The sequence below is a fragment of the Melospiza georgiana genome, chromosome 23 (genome assembly GCF_028018845.1).
Source record: "Melospiza georgiana isolate bMelGeo1 chromosome 23, bMelGeo1.pri, whole genome shotgun sequence".
In the NCBI taxonomy this organism is placed as follows: Eukaryota; Metazoa; Chordata; class Aves; order Passeriformes; family Passerellidae; genus Melospiza; species Melospiza georgiana.
The window spans coordinates 7,902,440-7,928,729 of record NC_080452.1 but is presented as its reverse complement, the minus strand read 5'-3'; the positions used below and the strand labels follow the sequence as shown (position 1 = coordinate 7,928,729).

Below are 26,290 nucleotides of genomic sequence, written 5' to 3'. Positions count from 1 at the left end.
TTTTTCAAGGAGTTTTGAAGTGCGAGGAAGCCATAAAGCAGCAAAATCCACCCCCATTCCCCCTCAGACTCCCTCTCTTCCTGTCGCGCGGGTGAAGCCACTTCCGGGCACCATCTTGGCTGAGGGCGCCACCTTTGAGCCGGGTACCGGGACACGGCGGCCCTGCCGACGGATCGCAGCAGGATGGAAAAACACGGCCCTGTTTAATTAAAAAATCTTTATCCTCCTTTTGAAGTAATTTTGAATTGTGTGGAAGCCATAAAAGAGCAAAATCCTCCCTTATTCCCCCTCAGACCCCCTTTCTTCCTGTCGAGCGGGTGAAGCCACTTCCTGGCGCCATCTTGGCTGAGGGCGTCATCTTTGAGCCGGGCACCGGGGACACGGCAGCACCGATCCCGGAAAGATGGAGAAACACGGCCCTGTTGACTTAATAAAAAAATCTTTATCCTCTTTTTGAAGTACGAGGAACCAATAAAACAGCAAAATCCACCCATGTTTTCCCTCAGACCCCCCTCTTTTCCTGTCGGGCGGGTGAAGCCATTTCCGGGCGCCATCTTGGCCGCGGGCGCGCTGAGGCTGCGCGGGCACCGGGCGCCATCTTTGAGCCGGGCACCGGGACACGGCAGCGGCGGCCCCGGCGGAGCGCGGCGACAGCGACACGGCGGCCCCCGGGGGCTCGGTAAAACTCAAACTCCCTGAGCGACCGTAAATAGAGCGGCTTCGGAGCCCTGCGGCGGCTGGTGGGAGATGGGGAGGAACAGGCGAGGGGGCGGTGCTGGCTCAACCCCGGCTCCTCCGCAAGGCCGCGCGGCCCCACAGCGGCAGGGGAACGCTGAGGGGCGAGGCGGAATTAAGAGGAAATAAAGCTGGGATTGAGTGGGAATAAAGCCGGAATTATGTGGGAATAAAGCCGGGATTATGTGGGAATAAAGCCGGGTGAGGCGGGTTTGCTCCCCCGGGTTTTGGGGAGGGGGAGCTGCGGGCCCGGGCAAGGCCCGAGGCCTTCCCTCAGCGCTGTCCCCTCTCCAAACCCAGCTCAGATATTTCCTAAATCTCCTCATTTTTTCACATCAAAACTCCTTTTTTCCTGTTGTAGCAACGCGTCCGAGGGGCATTTCTAACGTAATTCCCTAAAGGAACTTCAGGAGCTGAGTAACTCTGGATGCAGGCGGGCTCAGTTCCTCCCGGAGGTTGTTAAAAACAACGCGAATCCGCCAATTTTTGGTGTTTTTTCCTTATTTTTTAAAGGTTTTCCCTCCCGGATGTTGTTAAAACAACGCGATTCTGTGAATTTTTGGGGTGTTTTTCTTATTTTTTTTAAAGGTTCTGCTTTCTGACGCCAATTTTTGTTATGGAAACGCCAAAAAAGAAAATTTATTGTTGTTGTTAAAGCGATTCAAGCCTCCAGGTTATTCCCAGAATTGCATCAGGGTCGCATTTCCTGAATAAATCACAGCTTTATTTGGCTGTAAAAAAATAGAAATAAATAAAATAAAGGATTTTAGGGTTGAATTTGGGCACAGCTGAAGCAGAGCAGGAAGAATTTTCCATTTAAAACTTCCTGGTGGTGACATTTCCCAGCTCTAATGACATTTTCCAAGGTGAAAAATGAATTTTTTTGGGGAAAATCGATATTTTTTTTTGTATTTAAGAAAACATTTCCATGAGGGAGAGGAATAGGAAATTTTTATAGGAAATTGCTGCCAGGCTTTGAGGTTAAGCTCAGAAATACAAAAAATTAAATTTAATTATTGCTGTTTTATTCAAGAGTGAAAGGAGCAGCTTCCCTTGGTTTGGGGTTGATTTTTAAAGAGGAAAAGCTGAAAGAGAGAGAAAAAATGAGAAAAAAATTGTAAAAATGTGAAATTCCTGCTGCTTTTCCTTCTTTGCCACCTGATAAACAGGAAATGAATCATCCAAGGAATTTAAGGCACAAATGAAGCAGCAGGAGAAAATTTTTCCAGGGAAATTTGAGAGTTTAAAATCCAAGAATTCCTCACAGGGAAATGCAGGAAAACTTCTTTATTTTCCCTTTAAAAATAGAAAAGTTGTGTTGGTTTTTATGGCCTGGTTTCTGCTGCTGCATTTTTAATTGATTTGATTTTTTTTTTTTACAAAAATTTTCATTAATTTCATGAATTTAACACAAAACCTGTTTAAAATTTTGCATTCACTTGAATTCATTCAAAACCTACTGAGTGCACCAGAGTTACTCATTTTTATTCAGATTATTTAAAATTTACCAGTTTTAAAATTCAACAAAAATGTTTTTTAATGAACTTTTTTAATAATTAAATCACTCTAACGAAGTTTAAAGGTTTTGGGTGGGCTTGGTTGATTCTTTTCTGTTATTGTTGTTTATTTTCAAGGTTTATTCCAATTTAAACAAGATCCACACTGAAATATGGAATAATGAAGGCAAAAATTTGATTTATTTTTCAAAAGAATTCAATCTGAAGGGATTTTCTCTCCCCTCAGGGTGTTGGATGTAGAAATGTTGAATTTTCAATGTGGAAATTCCTGCTCTGGGTTGGAATTTCTGCTTTTCTCACCCCTCACTCCCAGGATTTCAGCAAACAGAAGAATTCAGGTTGAAATTTGATTTGAATTCCTTGGGAAAAGTTGAATTCCCACCACAAGGAGCTCCAGGAGTTTGAGGATTAAATTCCATGAGGCAAAATTTGATTTTTGAAGCTCCAAAATTGAATTTAACCCCATGGAGAAGAACAGGAAGCACTTAAATCCTGATTTATTTTTATTCCCTTTCCAATCACTCAAAAAAACCCTAAAAAAACCAATAATTAATCTGCAAACCCAACTTTTCCTCTCTTTATTTTAGATTTGGGAAAATTCCTTGGCCAAAAAAAAAACCCCAAAAAAAATCGTGGAAAATTCACAAAATTTCTTTGTGTGAGTAAAAGGTTCCAAGTGTTTCTTCTTAAGCTGCAAATTAAAATTGATTGAGTTTTGTCCTCCCCAAAGATTCAGAAACATCAGAGGGGTAAAACTGATTTTTATTTGGTTTTTAGCAGAATATCTACAAGAAAAATGGGATAAAAACTCCCAATAAATCCATTTTTGGTGGCACCCAAACCCCAATCAGCTGCTGAATGATTAGGGAACAGCACAAATGGAAAAATTGGGGAAATTTCTTGGAAATTCTGCCCCAAATTCCCAAAAATTCCTGGGTTGAGGGTTGGGGATGGGTGAGTTTGTCCCTGTGCTGTCCCCAATAATCTCATTTTCCCCTCAATTGGAATTTATGGGTTAAAATTCTGATTTTTTTGTTGTTTTTCTCCTTGTCCTGCTGTCCTTGCCTCCTTTGGGGTGTGTATAAACACAATTTTGGGGTTTATACACACAAATTTTGGTGGGAGGGGGTTTTTTCTCATCAATACGGGGGAAGGTTTTTGTGTTTTCTTAATAGGTGAAGAAATCTCAGAAGACCAGAAATTGCAACTTACTGAATTATATAATTTAAAAAAATATTAAAAAAAACCTAAAAATTTCCCCAGCTGTGGAAGATGGAGCCTCATTTTTTGAATCCTGAGCCACTTTGAATCGCTGGGGAATTTTTTTTTATAATTTTTTTTTTTTTTATGTTTCTTTTTTAATTTTTTTTTATTGGAAGAGCAAAAATATCCCTGGCTGTCTCCAGATTTGCAATGGACTCAATTCCTCCTCCATTGTTTCTGAGAGCAACCTCAGAGTTTTTGGAAAATTGTTGGCTGAGAGGTTCCCTTGGAATTGTCAGGAGGAAAAAAAAAAGCAAAAAAAAAAAACAAAACAAAAAAGCAAAAAAAAAAAGGCAAAATTCACAAATTCTTTCTGCCCCTTTGTTATTCATTCACGGACTCCTTCGGCCTACAGGAGAGGGAACTGCATGGCTGGGAAGAACAAAGGCTGGGCTCAGCGTGGCCAGGTGGGTGAGAGCCAGGGTGCCCTGGGATTGAGGGGAAATCAGGCAAAAATCCCCCTGGGATTGGGAAAAATTATGGGGGAAAAGTGCCCTGAGATTGGGGAAAAAATCAGGGAAAAATTCATTGGGATTGAGGGGAAAATCAGGGGAAAAATGCCCTGGGATTAGAGGAAAAAATCTTCCTGAGATCAGGGAAAAAATCCCCCTGGGATTGAGGGGAAAATTGGGGGGAAAATGCCCCTGGGATTGGGGAAAAATCCAGGGGAAAATCCTCTGGGACTGAGGGGAAAATGAGGCAAAAATCCCCCTGGGATTGGGAAAAATTTTGGGGGGGAAATGCCCTGGGATTGGGGAAAAAATCAGGGAAAAATTCATTGGGATTGAGGGGAAAATCAGGGGGAAAATCCCCCTGGGATTGGGGGAAAATGCCCTGAGATTGTGGGGAAAAATCAGGGAAAAATCCTCTGGGATTGGAGAAAAATCTTTTGGGATTGAGGGGAAAAATGCCCTGAGATTGAGGGGAAAATCAGGGAAAAAAATGCCCCTGGGATTGGGGGAAAATCCAGGAGAAAATCCTCTGGGGTTGGGGGAAAAATCAGGGGAAAAATGCCCTGGGATTGAGGGGAAAATCCTCTGGGATTGAGGGGAAAAATCAGGGAAAAATCGTTTTGGGATTGAGGGGAAAAAATTCTCATGAGATCAGGGAATGGAATTGGGGAAAAATTGCCTGGGATTGGGGAAAAAATCCCCTTGAAATCAGGGAATGGGATGGGGGGAAAATCCCATGGGATCAATGAAAAATCCCCCTGGGATTAGAGGAAAAATCCTCTGGGATCAGGGGAAAAATGCCCTGGGATTTGTGTTCATAGTGTAATATGAAATAACACATGACAATAATATTACAATATTTATTTAATTTATTATTAAGGTATTGTATCATCAATTATTCAATATTACACCCAGTTTTTGAAGAAGTGCCTCCCTTTAGGGTCACCCCCTAAATTTTTCTGTCAGAACTGTTATTAAGATCACAAATTACAATTTATGCTGCAGTTTGGACCAAATCTGCCTAAAAATTTGCTTTAAAAAATTGAATTTTCAACAATTTCTTTTTCATCTTTCTGCCCAGCAGATTTCAACTCACTGCTCCTTCCAAACCCAAATCAATCCACAGGAAACAACTCTAAAATCCCAATTTTTGTTCTCCAGGGTTACTTTTAAGCAGAATCAGGGAATGGGATTGGGGGAAAATCCCATGGGATTGGTGTTCACAGTGTAATATGAAATAACACATGATAATAATATTACAATATTTATTTAATTTATTATTTAAGTATTGTATCATCACTTATTCAATATTACACCCAGTTTTTGAAGAAGTGCCTCTCTTGTGGTTCACCCCCTAATTTTTTTGTCACCCACAATTTGTCTCTATCTCAAGACCCAGAGCTGTTATTAAGGTCAGAAATTACAATTTATGCTGCAGTTTGGACCAAATCTGCCTAAAAGTTTGTTTTAAAAAAACTAAATTTTCAACAAATTTTACTTAATTTTTATGCCCAGCAGATTTCAGCTCACTGCTCCTTCCAGACCCAAATCAACCCACAGGAATTGAATAGGAAACAACTCTAAAATGCCAATTTTTGTTCTCCAGGGTTACTTTTAAGCAGAAGCTGTCAGAGCTGAGCCAGGAGAAGCCTTTGAGGTTCCTGCCCAGGCTGGAGCAGGAGAGCCCTGGGAGGAGCAAACCCTGAGTAGGGAGTGAGGATCTGCAGCATGTCCAGCCAGGGGGATGACTGCTACTTCTACTTCTACTCCACCTGCAACAAGGTGAGGCCACAGATCCTCCTGAGCAGAAAATCAATTCCTCTTCATTCATTGATTGATTCATTATTGATTATCCAGTCATTGTTATGAAATTTGGATTTTTGTTCCCTTTCCAACCCATTTATTTTTGAACCCGTGTCCTTTTCCTTCCCATCCCATTTTTTAACCTGTGTGTTTTTCTCATCCCATTTTTTGAGCTCTGTGATTTTCATTCAGATCCAATTCCCTCAGGAATTCCTTGTTCCCTGGGCTCTGAGCAGAACATCAATTCCTCTTCATTCATTGATTAATTCATTATTGATTATCCAGTCATTTTTATGAAATTTGGATTTTTGTTCCCTTTCCAACCTGTTTATTTTTTAACCCGTGTCCTTTTCCTTTCCATCCCATTTATAACCTTGATGCTTTTCCTCTCCATCCCATTTTTTTGACCTGTTTTTCCTCTCCATCCCATTTTTTAAGCTCTGTGTGTTTTTCCTTCCCATCCCATTTTTTAACCTTTGTGCTTTTCCCATCCCATTTTTAAGCTCTGTGATTTTCATTCAGATCCAATTCCCTCAGGAATTCCTCATTCCCTGCCTGGGCTCTGAGCAGAAAATCAATTTCTCTTCATTCATTGATTAATTCATTATTGATTATTGAGTCATTGTTGTGCTCCCAGTTCTGAAATTTGGATTTTTGTTCCCTTTCCAACCCATTTATTTTTTAACCCGTGTCCTTTTCCTCTCCATCCCATTTTTTAACCTGTGTGTTTTTCCTTTCCCATCCCATTTTTTTACCTTTATAATTCTCCTTCCCAAACCCATTTCTCCTTTGAAACTGAGTGTTTCCCCCCTTTTTTTTTTCTGATTTCTGTGAATTTCCTGTTCCTCAATCCCATTTTTACCAATTTTTGTGAATTCCAGGAAGTTTCCTGTTTCCCCCCTTTTTTGCTGATTTCCTTTGAATGTCAGAGAGATTCCTGTTCCTTCCCCCATTGTTTTTCTGATTTCCAGTGAATTTCACTGAGTTTCCTGTTGCCCCATTTTTTGCTGATTTCTGTGAATTTCTGTGAATTTCCTGTTTCTCAATCCCATTTTTACTGATTTTTGTGAATTCCAGGGAGATTCCTGTTCCTCAGTCCCGTTTATTTCTGTGAATTCCAGTGAATTTCCTGTTCCTTTAACCCCATTTTTTTGCTGATTTTTTTGTGACTTTCTGTGAATTTCTTGTTACCTAACCCCATTTTTTTGCTGATTTCTGTGCATTCCAGTGAGATTTTTGTTCCCTAACCCCATTTTTTGCTGTTTTCTGCGAATTTTAGGGAGACTCCTGTTCCTTTAACCCCATTTTTTACTGGTTTTTGTGAATTTTAGGGAGACTCCTGTTCCCCCATTTTTCCTGATTTCCTTTGAATTTCAGGGCAATTCCTGTTCCTTAACCCCATTTTTGCTGACTTTTGTACATTCCAAGGAGATTCCTGTTCCTCAGTCTCATTTTTACTGATTTCTGTGAATCTCAGTGAGTTCCATGTTCCTCAACCCCATTTTTTTACATTTTAGAGAGACTACTCCTGCTCATTTTTTCCTGTGAATTTTAGGGCGACTCCCGTTCCTCAATCCCATTTTTACTGATTTTTGTGCATTCCATTGCGATTCCCCTTATTTAATCCCTTTCTTTTTCCTCATTTCTGTGCATTCCAGTGAGTTTCATGTTCCCTAACCTCACTTTTTGCTGATTTTTCTGCTCCCAGGGTGACTCGTGCTCGTTCCGGCACTGCGAGGCGGCGCTGGGCAGTGAGACCGTGTGCACGCTGTGGCAGGAGGGGCGCTGCTTCAGGAATGTCTGCAGGTTCAGGCACATGGAGATCGATGTGAGCACCCCAAAAACCCCCAAAAATCCCTCCCAGACCATCCCACACATTTAGGGGATAAATATCCTTGCCCAGCAAAAATTTAGAGGGGTTTTGTTAGCAGGAAAAAGGAAAAAACTCAATTTTTTAAGGTGTTTTTCAGCTGTGTTTAATAATGTTATTGCCTAAATTTGATCAGATTTCAGGCTTTAAATGTGGTGGGAAAGAAATTTCTGGGAGCTGGAATATCTCCCTAAATAATTTATCCTGAAAATTTGTGGAATTCCTGAGAGCTGGAATTTTTTATTCTCGAGAGCTGGAATTTCACGCTAAATTTTTTATTTTGAGCTCTGAAATTCTTCCTGAATTTTTTTTTGTCCTGAGCTCTTGGAATTGCTGAGAGCTGGAATATCTTCCCAAATTTTTTATCCTGAGCTCTTAAAGTTCTTTCTGAATTTTTTATCCTGAGCTCTTGAAGTTCTTGAGAGCTGAAATTTTTCCCAAATTTTTTTCTCCTGAGCTCTGGGAATTCTGGAATGCTTCAGGAACATCTGCAGGTTCAGGCACATGGAGATCGATGTGAGCACCCCAGAAATAGTTTAAGTTTGAATTTGTGTTTTCCCACCAATATTTCAGTTTTTCTTTGTGCTTTCCCCACCAATATTTCAGTTTTTATTTATGTTTTTCCCCACCAATATTTCAGTTTTTATTTGTGCTTTCCGCACCAATATTTCAGTTTTTATTTGTGTTTTCCCCACCAATATTTCAGTTTGAATTTCTGTTTTTCCCCACCAATATTGAGTTTTTATTTATGTTTTTTTTGCCCAGAAAAAGCGCAGTGAGATCGCCTGTTACTGGGAGAACCAACCTGGGGGCTGCCAGAAGCACAACTGTGCCTTCCACCACACCAAGGGCAGATACGTGGATGGGCTCTTCCTTCCCCCCAGCAAAAGTGAGTTTGCCATCTCATTTTTCATCAAAATATCCAAAAATTCATGGTGAATATTTCCTTTCCTTTCTCCTTTTTCCTTTCTCCTTTTTCCTTTCTCCTTTTTCCTTTCTCCTTTTTCCTTTCTCCTTTTTCCTTTCTCCTTTTTCCTTTCTCCTTTTTCCTTTCTCCTTTTTCCTTTCTCCTTTTTCCTTTCTCCTTTTTCCTTTCTCCTTTTTCCTTTCTCCTTTTTCCTTTCTCCTTTCTCCTTTCTCCTTTCTCCATTCTCCATTTTCCTTTCTCCTTTCTCCTTTCTCCTTTCTCCTTTCTCCTTTCTCCTTTCTCCTTTCTCCTTTTTCCCTTTCCTTTTTCCCTTTTCCTTTTTCCCTTTTCCTTTTTCCCTTTTCCTTTTTCCCTTTTCCTTTTTCCCTTTTCCTTTTTCCCTTTTCCCTTTTCCCTTTTCCTTTTCCCTTCTCCTTTAACCCCTTTATGGCTGTAGAACACAGAACTGAATCCAGCAGTGTTTTTTACCAAATTCCCCCATTTTGAGATAAAATTTGGGAAATTTTTTTTTCCTTTTCCCTTTCTTTTCCCTTCTTTTCCTTTCCCTTCTTTTCCTTTTCCCTTCTCCTTTAACCCCTTCATGTCTGTAGAACACAGAACTGAACCCAGCAGTGTTTTTTACCAAATTCCCCCCATTTCAGATAAAATTTGGGATATTTTTTTTCCTTTTCCAGCCACCCTTGCCAGCCCCCCAGAGGCTGCAGAGGACGAGGTGAAGTTGGTGCAGCTGCAGCAGAACAAACTCTCGGTGCAGTCCAACCCCTCCCCTCAGCTCAGGGGGGTGATGAAAGTGGAGAATTCTGAGAATGTGCCCAGCCCCACCCACCCCCCTGTGGTCATCAATGCTGCTGATGATGATGAGGATGATGATGGTGAGAAATCTGGAGTTTATTTCATTGATTTCTGCTGAAAATTCAAATATAAACCATAAAATTCGATGTTTACGCTGCGGAAAAATGATAATTTTTTTGTTGTTCTTGGAATGCTGAGCTATATAAAAATGAAATGTGTTGGTGAAATCCTTAATTTAACAAAAATATTGCATTGAAACCACATAAATCATTTCATTTTGGCTTTGATTTTCCTTTCCAGACCAACTTTCTGAAGAAGGAGAAGAAACCAAAACCCCAGTGCAGCCCCCAGCCCCAGAGAGCCACAATGGGCTGAGGGTGATTTCCACCAGGAAACCCAACCCCAGTGCAAAGCAAGGTAATCCTGGGGTTAGAATTGGGAATGAAATACAAAATATTAATAAAATAAAACCAAAATATTCCTAAAATAAAAATAAAATATTCCCACAATGGGCTGAGGGTGATTCCCACCAGAAAACCCAACCCCAGTGCAAAGCAAGGTAATCCTGGGGTTAGAATTGGGAATTAAATACAAAATATTCCTAAAATAAAAACAAAATATTCCTAAAATAAGACCAAAATATTCGTAAAATAAAACCAAAATATTCCTGAAATAGAAACAAAATGTTCCTAAAATAAAAACAAAATATTCCTAAAGTAAAAACAAAATATTCCTAAAATAAAACCAAAATATTCCCACAATGGGCTGAGGGTGATTCCCACCAGGAAACCCAACCCCAGTGCAAAGCAAGGTAATCCTGGGCTAGAATTGGGAATTAAATACAAAATATTCCTGAAATAAAAGTAAAATATTCCTAAAATAAAAACAAAATATTCCTGAGGGTGATTTCCACCAGGAAACCCAACCCCAGTGCAAAGCAAGGTAATCCTGGGCTGGGATTGGGAATTAAAATCAAAATGTTCCTAAAATAAACAAAATATTCCTAAAATAAAAATAAAATATTCCTAAAATTAAAACAAAATATTCCTGAAAAAATCCCTTCAGTCATGGTGCAAATCCAGATCCAAGGAATTCAGCAATCTCTGATCCCTCTCCCTGACTTTGTGCTGAAAATGTGAATTTTCCCTTGGAGGGTGAAAAAATCTCCCAATTTTCCAAAATCCCAAATCCCCCCTGTCCTGGGGTTTTTAATTCCTGGGGGAATGTTGGGAGAATTTATTCCCAATATTCTGGGCAGGATTCACCTCAATTTTCCTGAATTTTCTGTGCTTTTAGATGACAACTTAAATTTTGGAATCAAAACCTTGGAAGAGATCAAACTGAAGAAACTCAAGGAAAAAGCCAAAAAACAAGGTGGTGAGTTAAAATCCCTAAAATCCCTCCTTGTCCTTCTCTTCATCCTGATTTCCCTTGAATAATTTACAAGAAATTAATTTTTTTATTTCAAATTGGGAGATACTAATGGGACAAAATTTAATTTTTTTTTAGAAGGGCTACACTGGTATGTGGCAGGTGAATTTTCTGCTTGGAATTCTGAGGAAAAATCCTAAATATTTTGATTTTTTTTGCTGTTTTTTTATGCAGAAGGTCCTTCAGGAGTGGCTGTGGATCCTCTCCAAGCCAGGAACATTCCTGTGCCAGAGAAGGAAAATGTCAGGACAGTGCTGAGAACTGTGACCCTCTCCTCCAAGGAAGGTAAAAAATCCCAAAATTCCCATTTTCCAATAGGAAAATCCCTAAATCTTATCACTGATCATTAAGATAATTATCTTCATAATCTTAAAATGGTTAATTAGGATAATTATCTTAATAATCCTGAGATTCACTGCTGCCTTTCCTGATTTGAATTTTATGTTGGAAAATTAGGAATTTTTGTAGGTTGGGATTGATTCAGGAATTTTTATCATTAAAACCAATTTTCCTCCAAATCCTTCTTTAATTCCTGTGTTTGGCAGCCAGAAAATGGCATTTTTTGGTGCAAAAATTTGATTTTTTTGTTTTAGGAGAGGACCCTGTGATCCAGCTGAACCTTCCTGACAGACTGGCAAAAAGGAAAACCCTCATGGGTGAGAATTTTTGTGAAATATTTACCCCAAAAGCAGCAAATAACTCAACCCCAAAATAATTCCAGATTCACCTGGGAGGGTTCAGCTCCTGCAGAGGAATTTTCTGAAGGAATTTTTTGGGTTTTTTTGTTTATTTTGAAAGGTGGGAAGACGTTCCTGCCCCTGAGGAGGAGCGTGGCAGACAGGCTGGGGAGGAAGGCAGAGCTGCAGCACAACGCTGAGAAGGCCCCAAAGAGAGGCACAGGTACCAGCAACAGCTGGAACAGCTGGAACAGCTGGATTCCAATGGGGTGGTGCCAGATGTGCTGTTGGGGTTTTGTGTTGGGGTTTTGTACTGGGGTTTTGTATTGGGGTTTTATATTGGGATTTTGTATTAGGGTTTTGTGTTGGGGTTTTGTGTTGGGGTTTTGTGTTGGGGTTTTGTGTTGGGGTTTTGTGTTGGGGTTTTGTCCTGGGGTTTTGTCCTGGGATTTTATATTGGGATTTTGTATTGGGGTTTTGTACTGGGATTTTGTGTTGGGGATTTGTATTGGGGTTTTATATTGGGGTTTTATATTGAGATTTTATATTGGGGTTTTGCATTGGGGTTTTGCATTGGGGTTTTGCATTGGGGTTTTCTGCTTGGGATTTTCTGTCCAGCTTTTTTCCCTTTGGATTTTCCCTTTGGGATTTTCTGTCCAGCTTTTCCCTTTCTGTCCAGTTTTTTTTGTTGGGATTTTTCTGTCCAGTTTTTCCTTTGGGATTTTCCCTTTGGGGTTTATGGCCAGTTTTTCCCTTTGGGATTTTCCCTTTAAGGTTTTCTGTCCAGCTTTTCCTTTGGGATTTTCCCTTTGGGATTTTCTGTCCAGCTTTTCCCTTTGGGATTTTCTGTCCAGCTTTTCCCTTTCTGTCCACTTTTTCCCTTTGGGATTTTTCTGTCCAGCTTTTCTGCTTGGGATTTTTTGGTTGAGATTTCTGTCCAGCTTTTCCCTTTGAGATTTTCTGTCCAACTTTTCTGCTTGGAATTTTTTGTCCAGCTTTTCCCTTTGGGATTTTCTGTCCAACTTTTCTGTTTAGGATTTTCTGTCCAGCTTTTCCCTTTGGGATTTTTCTGTCCAGCTTTTCCTTTTGGGATTTTTTGGTTGAGATTTCTGTCCAGATTTTCCCCTTGGGATTTTCCCTTTGGGGTTTATGTCCAGCTTTTCTGCTTGGGATTTTCTGTTTGGGGTTTTCTGTCCAGCATTTCCCTTTGGGATTTTCCCTTTGGGATTTTCTGTTGGGATTTTCTGTCCAGCTTTATCCCTTTGGGATTTCTGTTCCTCCTTTCTCCTGCTTCTTTCTGCACATTGATTGAGGCTTCAGGATCACTCTGATTCCCACTGAGCTGCTCTCCTGTCTCGTTTCCCACCCAAAATTGGGATTTTTTTTTAAACTTTTTCTCTTGTTTTTTAGTTCAAGTCCTGAAGTCCTTGAAGGAGAGGCTGGGGCTGCCCTCTGAGCAGAGCAGCACTGAGACAGGTAAAAAGGAAAATATTGAAATTGAAATATTCCGTTTTTTGGGGTTTTTTTCTTCCCAAGAACTCCCAGGGACTGGGATGGAATTCCCAGAGGAGCTGTGGCTGCTCCATCCCTGGGAGTGTCCCAGGCCAGCTTGGACAGTGAATAAAAAGAATAAAATGGAGAAAATTAATCAAATTACACCCTGGGATGGTGGGAGGTGTCCCTGCCCTTGGGTTTGGATGATCCCTTCCAAACCAACCCATTCCAGCATTCCCTGGGCTGCTTTGGGTGGGATATTGGGGAGAAATCCTGCCCTGGGAGCTGCCAAGGCTGGATGGGCTTTGGAGCACTCTGGGACCATGGGCTGGCAATGAGATCATCCTTAGGATCTTTCAACCCAAACCATTCCAGGATTCCATAAAAAAAAAAATCCCAATTTCAGGATTCCAGACTCATTCCCAGCCTGCAAATTCCCACAGAATCCGTGGCTGCCCCATCCCAGGGCTGGATGGGGTTTGGAGCACTCTGGGGCCATGGGAAGTGACAGGGCTGGGAATGGGATGATCCTTAGGATTTTCAACCCAAACCATTCCATGATCCTATTAAAAAATCCCAATTTCAGCACTCCTGATTCATTCCCAGAGATTTTGTGTTTTCCCCATCCCTGGAGTGTCCCAGTCCTGTTTGGAGCAACCTGGGACAGGGAAAAGTATCCCTGGATGCTCCTCCAAGTCCTCCCAACCCAAGGAGCACTGAGATCCCTCAGTCCCAAATTCCCTCAGTCCCAAATTCCCTCAGTCCCAAATTCCCTCAGTCCCGAATTCCCTCAGTCCCAAATTCCCTCAGTCCCAAATTCCCTCAGTCCCAAATTCCCTCAGTCCCAGATTCCCTCAGTCCCAGATTCCCTCAGTTCCAAATTCCCTCAGTCCCAAATTCCCTCAGTCCCAAATTCCCTCAGTCCCAAATTCCCTCAGTCCCAAATTCCCTCAGTCCCAAATTCCCTCAGTCCCAAATTCCCTCAGTCCCAAATTCCCTCAGTGCTGGGAGCAATTCTGGACACTTTCCCCCCTCTCCTTGCTCTCTGTTTCATTCCTGGGGTTTTTGTGCCCTCAGACAAAGCTGCCAAACCCATCGAGGAGATCAGAGTGAAAACCCTGGAGGAAATCCGCCTGGAGAGAGCCAAGCAGAGGAGAGCAGCAGAACCCCCAGCCAAAATCCCAGCAGAAGGAAGGAAAACTGAAGAAACAAATTTAGCAGCAAAACCTTCCCCTGCTGCTCGCAGCAAACCCCTGATGGGAGCCTTGGTGGAAAAAAACCACAAGAGGTTGGGAGAGGAGAAGGAAAAAGCTGAGGAGTTGAGCAGCAGGGCCAGGAGCGAGGGAGATGCCAGGAAACAGAACATTGCTGCCCCAGCTGCTGGCAGGGTGCAGCTGGCAGAGGCTGGCAGAGCCAGGGGAGCTGCAGAAGTTCGGATCAAAACCCTGGAGGAGATCAAGAGGGAGAAGGCGCTGAGGCTGCAGCAGAGCGGGGAGAACGTCCCGGCTGCCCCCGGCCCTGCCGAGGCTGCTGGGAGGGGCAGGAAACTGCTGAGGGTCACCAAGCTCCTGGGTGAGCAGGGAATGGCCCCTGGGGGTGTCCTTGGAAGCTGGGCTTGTCCTTGGGAATGCTGGGATTGTCCCCTGGGAGTTCTGATTCTCTTTGGGAGTTCTGATTCTCCTTGGGAGTTGTGGTTGTCCCACTGTCCCCTGGGAGCTGGGATTGTCCTTGGGAATGCTGGGATTGTCCCCTGGGAGTTGGGATTGTTCTTGGGAAGTGTGGTTGTTCTTGGGAGCTGGGATTGTCCCCTGGGAGTTCTGATTCTCGTTGGGAGTTCTGGTTGTCCCTTGGGAATGCTGGGATTGTCCCCTGGGAGTTGGGATTGTCCTTGGGAATTCTGATTCTCCTTGGGAGTTCTGGTTGTCCTTGGGAGCTGGGATTGTCCTTGGGAATGCTGAGATTGTCCTCTGGAATGCTGGGATTGTCCCCTGGGATTGTCCCCTGGGAGTTCTGATGGTCCTTGGGAGTTCTGGTTGTCCCTTGAGAGCTGGGATTGTCCTTGGGAATGCTGGGATTGTCCCCTGGGATTGTCCCCTGGGAGTTGGGATTGTCCTTGGGAATTCTGACATTGTCCTTGGGAGCTGGGATTGTCCCCTGGGAGTTCTGATTGTCCTTGGGAGTTCTGGTTGTCCCTTGGGAGCTGGGATTGTCCTTGGGAGATGGGATTGTCCCCTGGGAGTTGGAATTGTCCTCGGGAAGTGTGGTTGTTCTTGGGAGTTGGGATTGTCCCCTGGGAGCTGAGATTGTCCTTGGGAGCTGAGATTGTCCTCTGGAATGCTGGGATTGTCCCCTGGAATGCTGGGATTGTCCCCTAGGATTGTCCCCTGGGAGTTGGGATTGTCCCCTGGGAGTTGGGATTGTCCTTGGGAATGCTGAGATTGTCCTTGGGAGCTGGGATTGTCCCCTGGGAGCTGGGATTGTCCTTGGGAAGTGTGGTTGTTCTTGGGAGTTGGGATTGTCCTTGGGAATTCTGATTCTCCTTGGGAGTTCTGGTTGTCCCGTGGGAGTTGCAGTTGTCCCTTGAGAGTTGGGATTGTCCCCTGGGAATGCTGGGACTGTCCCCTGGGAGCTGGGATTGTCCTTGGGAATGCTGGGATTGTCCCCTGGGAATGCTGGGACTGTCCCCTGGGAGCTGGGATTGTCCTTGGGAATGCTGGGATTGTCCTCTGGAATGCTGGGATTGTCCCCTAGGATTGTCCCCTGGGAGTTGGGATTGTCCTTGGGAATGCTGGGATTGTCCCCTGGGATTGTCCCCTGGGAGTTGGGATTGTCCTTGGGAATTCTGCTTCTCCTTGGGGGGGTTCTGATTCTCCTTGGGAATTTCCCTCTTTTTATTCTGCCCTGGATTTGTGTGATGGAATCTTGCCAGTGCAGGAATCCATCCCATTCCCCTTTGGAATATTGTTTGGGAAGGATTTATCAAATTATTATTATTATTGTTATTATTATTGTTGTTGTTGTTGTTGTAATAATAATAATGATAATAGTAATGATGATGGTACTCAATGGTGGGACTGTGGTGGGACTGAAGGAGACAGAAAATCCTGCAGGAATTGCTTCCTGTCAATAAAAATAGGGAAACAACGCCCAAGAAAACATAAAAAACCAACTTTTGGATGTTTTTCTTGGTTTAAAGCACCTGGAAGAGAAGAAAAAATGATCGTGGAGCTGAACAAACCTTCCCCTAAAAGTGGCTCTGCCCCTGCTGAGGTGAGTCTGAACAAATTTATAACAAAAATTTCACATTTCTGATCAATTCCTCACATTTCCATAGATTTTTATCCCTGGATTTTTCCCCTAAAAACCCTCTTGGTGTTTTTTCCCCTGTCAGAATTCAGGGAACTCTGGAATTCAGGTGAAGAGCCTGGAGGAAATCATGTGGGAGAAGCGGCAGCAGAAACAGCGGCAGGAGGAGAAGCTGCAGCAGGGAGCTGGGGCAAATCCAGCTGAAATCCAGGAAAAAACCCAGGAGAAAAGCCAGGAGAAAACCCCAGGATCAGGGAGCCCCGAGGCTGCTGTGGGGTCAGCCCAGCTGGGCAGGAGGAGAGGAGGAAAAACCCCCGAGGATGGAGCAGGAACCCCAGAGAAGGAGCCGGGGAAAAAGGGAGCTCAGCTGCCCGAGAGGAGAGGCAGAGGTGGGGCTGGGCTGGGATGTGTTAGGGTTGGGGTTTAAGGGAATGATTTTTGTGGGGTTGGGGTTTAGGGGAATGTTTTGTGTGGGGTTGGGAATGGTCTGTGTGGGGTTGGGGTTTATGGGAATGTTCTGTGTGGGGTTGGGAATGGTCTGTGTGGAGTTGGGGTTTATGGGAATGCCCCATGTGGGGTTGGGATTTAGGGAGCTCAGCTGCCTGAGAGGAGAGGCAGAGGTGGGGCTGCAGTTATGGGAATCATTTGGGGTTGGGTTTGGGTTTGGGATGGGCTGTGTGGGGTTGGGGTTTAGGGGAATGGTCTGTGGGGTTAGGGTTAGTAGGATGGTCTGTGTGGGGTTGGAGTTTAGGGGAATGATATATGTGGGGTTGGGGTTTGTGGGAATGATCTGGGGTTAGGATTTGTGGGAAAGCTCCACATTGGGCAGGCAGCTCAGTTTGGGGTTTATGGGAGTGCTCTGTGTGGGGTTGGGGTTTGTGGGATGGTCTGTGTGGGGTTGGGATTTAGGGAGCTCCAAGAGGAGAGGCAGAGGTGGGGCTGGGTTTATGGCAAGGGGTTGGGGTTGGGGTTTAGGGGAATGGTTTTTGTGGGGTTGGGAATGGTCTGTGTGGGGTTGGGAATGGTCTGTGTGGGATTAGGGTTTGTGGGAATGGTCTGTGTGGAGTTGGAGTTTAGGGGAATGGTCTGGGGTTGGGGTTTGTGGGATAGTCTGTGTGGAGTTGGGATTTAGGGGAATGGTTTGGATTTGGGGTGTTCTGTGTGGGGTTGGGGTTTAGAGGAATGATCTATGTGGGGTTGGGATTTAGGGGAACGATCTGTGTGGGGTTGGTGTTTGTTGGAACGGTCTGGAGGTGAGATTTATGGGAGTGTTTTGGGGTTGAGGTTTGTGGTAAAGCTCATTGTGGGGTTGGGATTCGTGGGAGTGGTCTGGGGTTGGGATTTGTGGGGCAGCTCAGTGTGGGGTTGGGATTAGTGGGAATGGTCTCTGTGGGGTTGGAGTTGATGGGAATGATGGGTGTGGGGTTGGGGTTTGTGGGAATGTTCTGCAGTTGGATGCTCCTGGAACGCTCTGATGTTGGGATTTATGGGAATGCTCCATGTGGGGTTGGGGTTTGGGGAGCTCAGCTGCCTGAGAGGAGAGGCAGAGATGGGGGCTTGATAAAGGGATGTGATTGATAAAAGGATTTGATTGATAAAGGGGTTGATAAAGGATTTGATAGATAAAGGGATTTAGTAAATAAAGGGACTTGATAAAGGGGTTGATAAAGGAATGGATTTGATTGATAAAGGAAGGGGTTTGATTGATAAGGGGGTTGATAAATAAAGGGGTTTGATAGATAAAGTAATTTTATAAAGGTGCTTGATTGATAAAGGAATGGATTTGATTGATAAAGGAAGAGGTTTCATAGATAATTTTTTCCCTTTTTTCCCTCCCTCCCAGCCAAGTCCAGGCTGTCCCTGAAGCCTCTGGATGCCAAAGCCCCTCCCAAGCAGCCCCTGAAGAGGAAGGGCCCTGAGGGCCACCCCCCTGCTGTGGTGGCAGTGAAGCCACTCAGTGCCACCAGCGGGGACACCCAGGGGTCCCCAGCCAAGGTGAGGCCCCAAATTCCCAAAAAAAACCCTGGAAAAACTGAAATTTTCTACATTTTCTTCCAGCCCATTTCACCCCACAGCTCTCAGGGGCAGCACATTCCTGCTTTGGAGGCATCTCCAGAATTCCCTGCTGGGATTTGGGAATATTTTGTCCTTTCCAAGGCAGAAATTCCTTAAAAAACCCAAATTCCTCATTTCAGCATTGCCCTGCTTCAGGTGAAGCAGAAAAGGAAGAATCTCCTTAAATTTGGGATATTTTTTTTTCTAATTTCAGAAATGCCTAAAATTTCATTCAGGAATCATTTCATTTCAGAAACTTCATTTCAGGAATCCCTAAAATTTGGGATTTTTCCTCATTACAGGAGTGTCCTGCTTCAGGTGAAGCAGAAAAAGAAAAATTTGGGATTTTTTTAGATCCTAAAACTTGTCCTGCTCCTCATTGCCAGGTTGTTCCCCCTTCTCCTGAGGACAGCCTGGACTCCAACCCTCGGAGGAAGAATTCCCAGAACAGGTAACCCCAAATCCCAAATCCCCTTTTCCCTCCTGACCCCAGGGATGGGATGTGGGGTGGGCACCAGGGGAAATCCCAGCTTTGGGGGAAATCAGTGCCAAAATCCTGCAGAGGAGCCTTTAATTGCAATTCATGTGTGTGCTTTGGGGTTCCTACAAATGCTGCGTGTGGACGCTCCCCAAAATGGATCCTGGACCCCAGAATTGATTCTGGACTTCCTAAAATTGATCCTGGACTTCCTAAAATTGATCCTGGACTTCCTAAAATTGATCCTGGGCTCCCAAAATTGATCCTGGACTTCCTAAAATTGATCCTGGACTTCCTAAAATTGATCCTGGGCTCCCAAAATTGATCCGGGATGCCAGAACTGATCGTGGACTTCCCAAAGCCAATTCTGAACTGCCAAAATTGATCTGGGACTTCCCAAAACTGATCCTAAACTGCCAGAATTGATTCTGGACTTCCCAGAACTAATCCCAGACTCCAGAACTGATTCTGGACATTCCAAAACTGATCCAAGGCCTCAAAATTGATCCTGAACTTCCCAAACCAATCCAGGACTTCCCAAAACTGATCCCATCCCCCTAAAACCAATCCAGGGCCCCCCAAAACCAATCCAGGACTCCAAAATGGATCCTGAACTGCCAAAATTGATCCTAAACTGCCAGAATTGATCCTGAGCTTCCCAAACCCAATCCCAGCCCCCCCAAAACCAATCCTGAACTGCCAAAATTGATCTTGAACTGCTAAAATTGATCCAGGACTCGCCAAACCCAATCCAGGGCTCCCCAAACCCAACCCCAGTCCCATAAACCAAATCCTGGTCCCATAAACCCAATCCAGGGCTCCCCAAACCCAATCCAGGCCTGCCCAAACTGGTCCTGGACTCCCCAGACCAAATCCAGGGCTCCCCAAACTGGTCCAGGGCTCCCCAAACCCAATCCAGGACTCCCCAAACTGGTCCTGGACTCCCCAAACTGGTTCTGGACTCCCCAAACCAAATCCAGGGCTCCCCAAACTGGTCCTGGACTCCCCAGACCAAATCCAGGGCTTCCCAAACTGGTCCTGGACTCCCCAAACCCAATCCAGGGCTCCCCAAATTCAATCCCAGCCCATCCCCACCCTCTCCAATCCCCTTCCCCCTGCAAACCCAAACCCTCAGTCTCCCCTCAGTCTCCCCCACACTGACTCCTCCCTTCTGCTCTCCCCAGCCCTGAGCTGCAGCCTGGCACCCAGGGCGATTCCATGGCACAGTCAGAGGTGTCTGGATCTTCCTCCTCATCCTCCTCATCCACATCTTCCTCCTCCTCCTCCTCCTCCTCCTCCTCCTTGGAGGCTCCCCTGAAGCTGCGGCGCCTGAGCTCGGCCGGCGGCGCCAAGGCCGCGCTGTCGGTGGAGGACGACTTTGAGAAACTCATCTGGGAAATCTCTGGGGGAAAACTGGAGGCAGAAATCGACCTGGATCCAGGCAAGGATGAGGATGCTCTGCTGCTGGAACTGTCTGAGATGATTGACAGCTGAGAGGGGAGGTTTTGTTGGAAAAAAAAAAAAACAGGGGAAAAAAAGACGCGACACCAAAAAAAAAAAACCCACCCTGAAAAAGCAAAATTTTCTCCTCACCTCCCACAGAAATCTTGTAAATATTGTTGGATCTGTGGAGGAGACCCTGCCCCAGCTGGAAGCACAGTTGGATTGTTAGGATTAGGCAGAGTCTGCTCTCAGTTATCCCAAAATTCCAGGCTGAGTTTGTCCCCCCACGGGACAGGACAGAGCACTTGGAACGCCCTGAGGGGCCACAGATCCCATCTCCAGAGCTCCCTCCTGGACAGAAAATCCCAAAAAAATCCCTGGAGTTACTGTGTCAACTCTGGGAGCCACGGATGGACTTGCATTTGGGGGGAATTCAGGGAAAAGAGGCAAAATCTGAGCAGGATTTTGGACCAAAGCCTGCCAGGGTGAGCCTGGCTTGTGGGATTTTTTCCATGGGGGAAAGCAAAAATTCCTCCTGGGATTTGGGAAAAGGAACATTGCTTCAAGTGCCTCTGGCTTCTGAGGATTTCTCCCTGCAATGAACTTCCCACATCCAGCTGGGATCGTTTTGGGAGGGAAAAAAGAAAAAGCACCTGGAATGTTCCCCCTTGGTTGCTTCCCTCTTTTCCAGCCCTTTGGAGATGGGATTGAGTGAAATCCCCGTGGGGTTTTTGTTTTTTTTTTTTTCAATTTGTTTTGAGATTTGTTTTTTGTTTTTCTGTAAATATTTTATTCTTCCATTTTATATTTGTATGATTCTATTTAAGGGATTAAAGGTAGGCTGCTCACTGTGTGGTGTCCATGGGGTTTTTTAAGGAATGCTGTCAAAGAGATTGGGAATGCTGAGTGTTAATTAGGAATTAATGAGGGGGGGAACATCCTGAGGGAGCTGGGAAGGGTCTGAGGGAGCTGGGAAGGGTTTGGAGAAATCTGGAAAGGATTTGGAGAACCCTGAGGGAGCAGGGAAGGGTTTGGAGAGTCCTGAAGGAACCAGGGAAAGGTTTGGAGAGAATCCTGAGAGAGATGGGGAAAAAGTTTGGAAGAATCTTGAGGGAGCTGGGAAGGGTTTAGAGAATCCTGAGGGAGCTGGGAAGAGTCTAGAGAAATCTGGAAAGGGTTTGGAGAGTCCTGAGGGAGCTGGGAAAGGTTTGGAAGGGCTGAGGGGACCAGGAAATGGTTTGAAAAAATCTTGAGGGAAATAGGAAGGAGGAATTTCTGGCTCTGCACAATTCCTGCCAGGAGGGGACAGCCGGGGGGGGATTTGGGATCTTATCCCAGGGAACAGGACAGGAGGAGAGGGAATGGGGGTGTGGGAGATATTTCAGGGATTTTTTATCTTCCTTGTTGAGGGATAAATAAACAGGAAAGCTCCGACGCTGTAAGAGCACAAAAATCACTTTATTTTAAAGTTGGGTGTTTTAGGGCATAGCTCTGAGCCAGGGGAATATTTTTCGGGATTTTTTTTCGATGAATTGTGGTTGTTAAACCCCAATAAAATAATGGCATAAAAACCCGTAATGCTAGCAAGAAAAAGCTCTAATAAGAGCCAAAAAAAGTCCTAAAAATAATGATAAAAAATAGAAAAAACGGCCGCCCTCACAGCGCCGCTATCCCACAGTACCCCGCGCGGTGCTCTCCCCTCACACCGCCACTATCCCACAGTGCCCCGCGGTGCCATCCCCTCACACCGCCATTATTCCCTCACACCGCCACTATCCCACAGTGCCCCGCGTTCCTCCATCCCCTCACACCGCCATTATTCCCTCACACCGCCACTATCCCACAGCGCCCCTCACGGTGCCGCTCCTGTTCCGCCACTATCCTACAGTTCCCCGTGTCTCCATCCTGTTCCGCCACCATCCCACACTGCCCCGCGCTCCTCCATCCCCTCACACCGCCACTATCCCACAGTGCCCCGTGTTCCCTCCCCATCCTGTTCCGCCGCTATCCCACACTGCCCCGCGCTCCTCCGTCCCCTCACGCCGCCGTTCTCCCGCAGCGCCCCGCGGCCCCGCGCAGCCATGGCGTACCGCGGGCAGGGCCAGAAGGTGCAGAAGGTGATGGTGCAGCCCATCGTATCCTGCCGCCAGCGCTCAGGGCACCGGGGGAGCGCGGGGAGCGCGGGCGGGAAGGGAGCGGGGCGGGCGGGTTCCATGGCGGGGTCCCCTCAGGGGTGCCCGGGGCTCCCGGCTGTGCTGTGCTGTGCTCTGCCCTTAACGCTCGGCTCCAGAACCTGATCTTCCGCTACCTGCAGAACGTGAGTGCATCACCGCGGGGAGGGACCCCAAATGCCGCCCGGTGCCAGCCCTGCCATGGCAGCGACACCGTCCCCTGGGCCAGGCTGCTCCTGGGACACCCAGGGATGGGATTCTGTGGGAATTGGCAGGCTGGGAATGAGTCTGGAGTTCTAAATTGGGATTTTTGGTGAAATTATGGAATGGTTGGTGTTGGAAGATCCTAACGATCATCCCATTGCCAGCCCTGCCATGGGCAGGACCTTCCACGATCCTCGTCTGCTCCAGCCTGGCCTGGGACACGCAGGGATGGGAATTCTGTGGGAATTTGCAGGCTGGGAATGAGTCAGGAGTTCTAAACTGGGATTTTTTATGAAATCATGGGGTGGTTTGGGTTGGAAGATCCGAAGCATCATCCCATTTCCACCCCTGCCATGGCAGGGACACCTTCCACTACGCAGAGATGTCATTTTATGCTTTTAAACCATTTTAACAATTTTATATTTCTTATCCATTTTAATAATTTTATCCATTTTATCCCCTGTCCAACCCAGCCTGGGACACTCCCAGGGATGGAGCAGCCACAGCTCCTCTGGGAATCCCATCCCAGCCCCTCCTAGGGAACAATTCCTTCCCAAAATCCCATTTAAACACCATTTAAACCCTATTTCTTTCAATTTAAACCCCATTTAAACCCCATTTTAACCCATTTAAACCCCATTTTTTCCACTTAATCCACCCAAACACCAAAGCAGTCCCTGCTGCTCCTCCCCCTGCCATCCCACGGGACATTCCCAGGGACCCCCCTGATTTTGGGGTGGGGATGGACCCTGACCACCCCCCCCAGAGCCCCCCCAGAGGTGATTTTGGTGCCTTGCAGAGATCCAGGATCCAGGTGTGGCTCTACGAGCAGGTGAACATGAGGATCGAGGGCTGCATCATTGTGAGTGCCACTGTCCCCTTGTCACCCCTCAGTTCTGGGGTCACCCCAAACCCCCTGCCCTGCTCTGGGCTCACCCCTCTGCCTTTTCCCCAACCCTAAACCCATTTCTGTCTTCTTCTTCTGGTAATTGCAGGGTTTGGGGTTTATTTTGGTTTTTTTGCGGGGAGGGTGTTGGGGTTTTTTGGATTTTTTTAGGTTTTTTTTTGCTGGGAGGTTGGGGTTTGTTGGGGGTTTTGAGGGTTTTTTTTTTTAAGTTTTTTTGAGTTTTGTTTTGTATTTGGTGTTTTGGGGGGGTTGAAGGTTTTTTTTTAGAGGTGTTTGTTTTGTTTTGGGGTTTTTTGGGGTTTGGGTTGTTCTTTTGTTTTTTGGGGGTTTTTCTGGAGATTTTTAGGGTTTTTTGAAGGAATTTTTTGGGTTTGGGTTTTTTTGTTTGTTTGTTTTTTGGGGTTTTTGTTTTTTTTTTTATTTTTGGGGGTTTTTCAGGTTTTTTGTTTTTTTTTTTTTTTTTTTTTGTTTGGGATGGGTTTATTGGGTTATTGGTGTTTTTTGAAGTTTTGGGGTGGTTTTGATTTATTTTTTGTTTTTTGGGGTTTTGTTTTGTTTTTTTATTTTTTGGGGTTTTTTTTGGGTTTTTTTCAGGTTTTTTGTGTGGGTTTATTGGGTTATTTGGATTTTTTTTGTTTTGGAGGTGTTTTGGTTTATTTTTTGTTTTTTGAGGGGTGATTTGAGTTTTTTTTGGGGGGTTTTTTTGGGGGGGTTTCACTGAGGCTGGTGCTGCTCCTGCAGGGCTTTGATGAGTACATGAACCTGGTGCTGGACGATGCTGAGGAAATTCACTCCAAAACCAAATCCAGGAAACAGCTGGGTAGGGCAGGGGGGAGGGGAGGGCTGGAATTGGGGGGTGGGATGGGGGATTTGGGGGTGGGATCTTAAATGTCAGGTGTGGGGTGTGAAATGGAGCCGTGGGACCTGGAATCCAGGGTTGGGATTGGGGTCCAGGTTTTGGGGATAAAATCCAGGTTTTGAGGCTGGGCTCCAGCTGTGGGATTGGGATCCAGATTTTGGGACTGAAATCCAGGTTTTGGGATTGGGCTCCAGCTGTGGGGCTGGGCTCCAGCTGTGGGATTGGGATCCAGATTTTGGGATTGAAATCCAGGTTTTGGGATTGGGATCCAGCTGTGGGATGGGGCTCCAGTTGTGGCATTGGGATCCAGCTGTGAGACAGGAATTCAGGTTTTAGGGCCAGGTTCCAGCTGTGGGACCCAGCTCCAGCTGTGGGATTGGGATCCAGGTTTTGGGACTGGACTCCAGCTGTGGGATGGGCTCCAGGTTTTGGGATTGGGATCCAGGTTTTGGAGCCTGAAATCCAGGTTTTGGGGCCAAGGTCCAACTGTGAAATTGGGCTCCAGCTGTGGGATTGGGATCCGGGTTTTGGGCTTGGAATCTGGGTTTTGGACCCAGGCTCTGGTTGTGGGATTGGGCTCCAGCTGTAGGACAGGAATACAGGTTTTGGGGCTGGGCTCCAGCTGTGGGTTTGGAATTCAGTTTTGGGGTTGGGATCCAGGTTTTGGGGCTGGAATCTGGGTTTTGGGGCCAGGCTCCAGGTTTTGGGATTGGCCTCCAGCTGTGGGGCCAGGCTCCAGCTGTGGGGCTGGGATCCAAGCTTTGGGATTGGGAACCAGGTGTGGGTTTGGAATTCAGGCTTTGGGATTGGGATCCACCTGTGGAGCTGGGATCCAGCTGTGGGGTTGGGCTCCAGCTGTGGGTTTGGAATTCAGGTTTTGGGATTGGGATCCAGGTTTTGGGGTCGAGATCCAGCTGTAGGATTGGGGTCCAGGTTTTAGGGCCAGGATCCAGGTTTTGGGGCTGGGATCTGGATGTGGGATTGGAATTCAGATTTTGGGGTTGGGATCCAGGTTTGGGGCCAGGATCCAGGTTTTGGGATTGGAGTGCAGCTGTGGGATTGGGGTCCAGGTTCTGGGATTGGGCTCCAGGTTTTGGGGCTGGGATCCAGCTGTGGGATTGGGATCCAGCTGTAGGGCTGGGATCCAGGTCTTAGGGTTGGAATCCAGGTTTTGGGGCCAGGATCCAGGTTTTGGGGTTGGAATCTGGGTTTTGTGGCTAGGATCCCGCTGTGGGATTGGGACTGGACTCCATCTGTGGGGTCAGGTACCAGCTGTGGTTCCAGGGTCCAGCTGTGGGACTGGAATTCAGATTTTGGGATTGAGCTCCAGCTGTGGTTCTGGGCTCCAGCTGTGGTTCTGGGCTCCAGCTGTGGTTCTGGGCAGGTTTGGGGCGCTCCCACCCCAAAGCTCCCCCCCCAATCCCGCTCCCTTTGGGTTCCAGGTCGGATCATGCTGAAGGGAGACAACATCACCCTCCTGCAGAGCGTCTCCAGTTAGGGGCTGCAGCTGGGAATGGGATTGGGATCGTGGAGAACGGGATGGGAACCGTGTTTTGTAGCTGGGGCTTTTCTTTGGGGAATAAAATGGGCTTTTGTAACTAAATCTGGGAGTGGGGTTTCAGTCTCGGGGTGGGGGAAATGATTTCCTAAGGTTTTTCCCTGTGGGGTTTTTCCCACACCAAGCCCTTTATCCCAAAACCAATCACATCTTCCCGAGGTCAATCCCATTTTCTTAAAACCCATCCCCTCTTCCCCAAATCAATCCCATCTTCCTAAAACCCATCACTTCTTCCCAAAAATAATCCTTAATTTCCCAGAACAAATCCCTTTCCCCAAAAAGCCCCTTTATCCCAAACCCAATCCCTTCTTCCCAAACTAAATCCCTTTTTCCTCACCCCAGTCCCT

The 26,290-nt window shown here is 45.8% G+C and overlaps 2 protein-coding genes across 5 annotated transcripts; both read left to right on the top strand.

Moving 5' to 3' along the window:
- The first annotated feature begins 598 nt into the window (after window positions 1-598).
- ZC3H11A (zinc finger CCCH-type containing 11A) lies at window positions 599-21,095 on the top strand. Of its 4 annotated transcripts, none has more exons than XM_058039590.1 (18): window positions 599-679; window positions 3,871-3,922; window positions 5,574-5,749; window positions 7,479-7,598; window positions 8,406-8,529; window positions 9,243-9,440; window positions 9,661-9,777; window positions 10,657-10,737; window positions 10,966-11,076; window positions 11,385-11,447; window positions 11,590-11,691; window positions 12,879-12,944; window positions 14,040-14,534; window positions 16,159-16,232; window positions 16,354-16,657; window positions 18,112-18,263; window positions 18,710-18,774; window positions 19,986-21,095. In XM_058039590.1, the coding sequence occupies exons 3-18, from the start codon at window positions 5,696-5,698 to the stop codon at window positions 20,293-20,295; spliced, it is 2,436 nt and encodes an 811-aa protein (XP_057895573.1). In that variant the 5' UTR covers window positions 599-679; window positions 3,871-3,922; window positions 5,574-5,695; the 3' UTR covers window positions 20,296-21,095. The 4 variants fall into 4 exon arrangements, with proteins under 4 accessions (XP_057895573.1, XP_057895575.1, XP_057895576.1 ...); XM_058039592.1 differs by lacking the exon at window positions 599-679 and adding an exon at window positions 701-2,910; XM_058039593.1 differs by lacking the exon at window positions 599-679 and having other exon boundaries at window positions 701-3,922; window positions 10,657-10,734.
- Window positions 21,096-22,114: 1,019 nt separating this feature from the next.
- Window positions 22,115-25,988, top strand: SNRPE (small nuclear ribonucleoprotein polypeptide E). Its single transcript, XM_058039596.1, has 5 exons — window positions 22,115-22,379; window positions 22,535-22,561; window positions 23,419-23,481; window positions 24,268-24,346; window positions 25,828-25,988. The coding sequence occupies exons 1-5, from the start codon at window positions 22,326-22,328 to the stop codon at window positions 25,881-25,883; spliced, it is 279 nt and encodes a 92-aa protein (XP_057895579.1). The 5' UTR covers window positions 22,115-22,325; the 3' UTR covers window positions 25,884-25,988.
- Window positions 25,989-26,290: the final 302 nt, after the last annotated feature.